Consider the following 521-nt stretch of genomic DNA (forward strand, 5'->3'; position numbering starts at 1 on the left):
GCCGCCTAATGCAAACAAGAAGCATCACGGGTACCAAATCCCACTGAAGAACGCCCGCTTCCGAGACTCCAATTAGCAATCCAGCCGAATCCCGTACTCGCTCGCACGCATACCAAATCTGAGCGCGGCCGCGGCACCTCGAACCAGAGTAAAACCCTAGAGGGGCGTGGAAATGGACGGCGCGGCAACCGCGAGGTCGACGAAAGAGACGCGTTGGGCAGAGAGAGACGACGCACCTCCGAGGTTCTGATGGCTTCCAGGGGGTCCACCAGCTCGATTCTCCCCCTGTCCTCCGGTTCGCCGCCGCCGCCATCGCCGTCGATTTCCATGCCTCCCCCTATCTCCCGCTCCCGGCTTTCAGTGGTGGCTTGCCTTTTCCCGCCTCCGCCTTTGTTGGGCCGCTCTCTCTCCACTCTAGTAACACTCTTTCCCTGCTTAGTTTTTTTTTTCAGAAATTCTTTCCCTGCTTAGTTGGCCCGCTCTCCCTCACCTAAAGAAACAGTTAGGCCGCGTCAGCTCGT

The 521-nt window shown here is 58.5% G+C and overlaps 1 protein-coding gene across 1 annotated transcript in view; it reads right to left on the reverse strand.

The window, feature by feature from the left end:
• The window catches only part of LOC119291745, a 5,401-nt gene extending 5,006 nt beyond the window's left edge, over nucleotides 1-395 (reverse strand). Inside the window, exon 1 of the mRNA XM_037570553.1 lies at nucleotides 237-395. Coding sequence (XP_037426450.1) covers nucleotides 237-329 — 93 coding nt within the window. The 5' untranslated portion in view covers nucleotides 330-395. The remainder of the gene's footprint in view (nucleotides 1-236) is intronic.
• Nucleotides 396-521: the final 126 nt, after the last annotated feature.

Source organism: Triticum dicoccoides, chromosome 4B (assembly GCF_002162155.2).
Source record: "Triticum dicoccoides isolate Atlit2015 ecotype Zavitan chromosome 4B, WEW_v2.0, whole genome shotgun sequence".
In the NCBI taxonomy this organism is placed as follows: Eukaryota; Viridiplantae; Streptophyta; class Magnoliopsida; order Poales; family Poaceae; genus Triticum; species Triticum dicoccoides.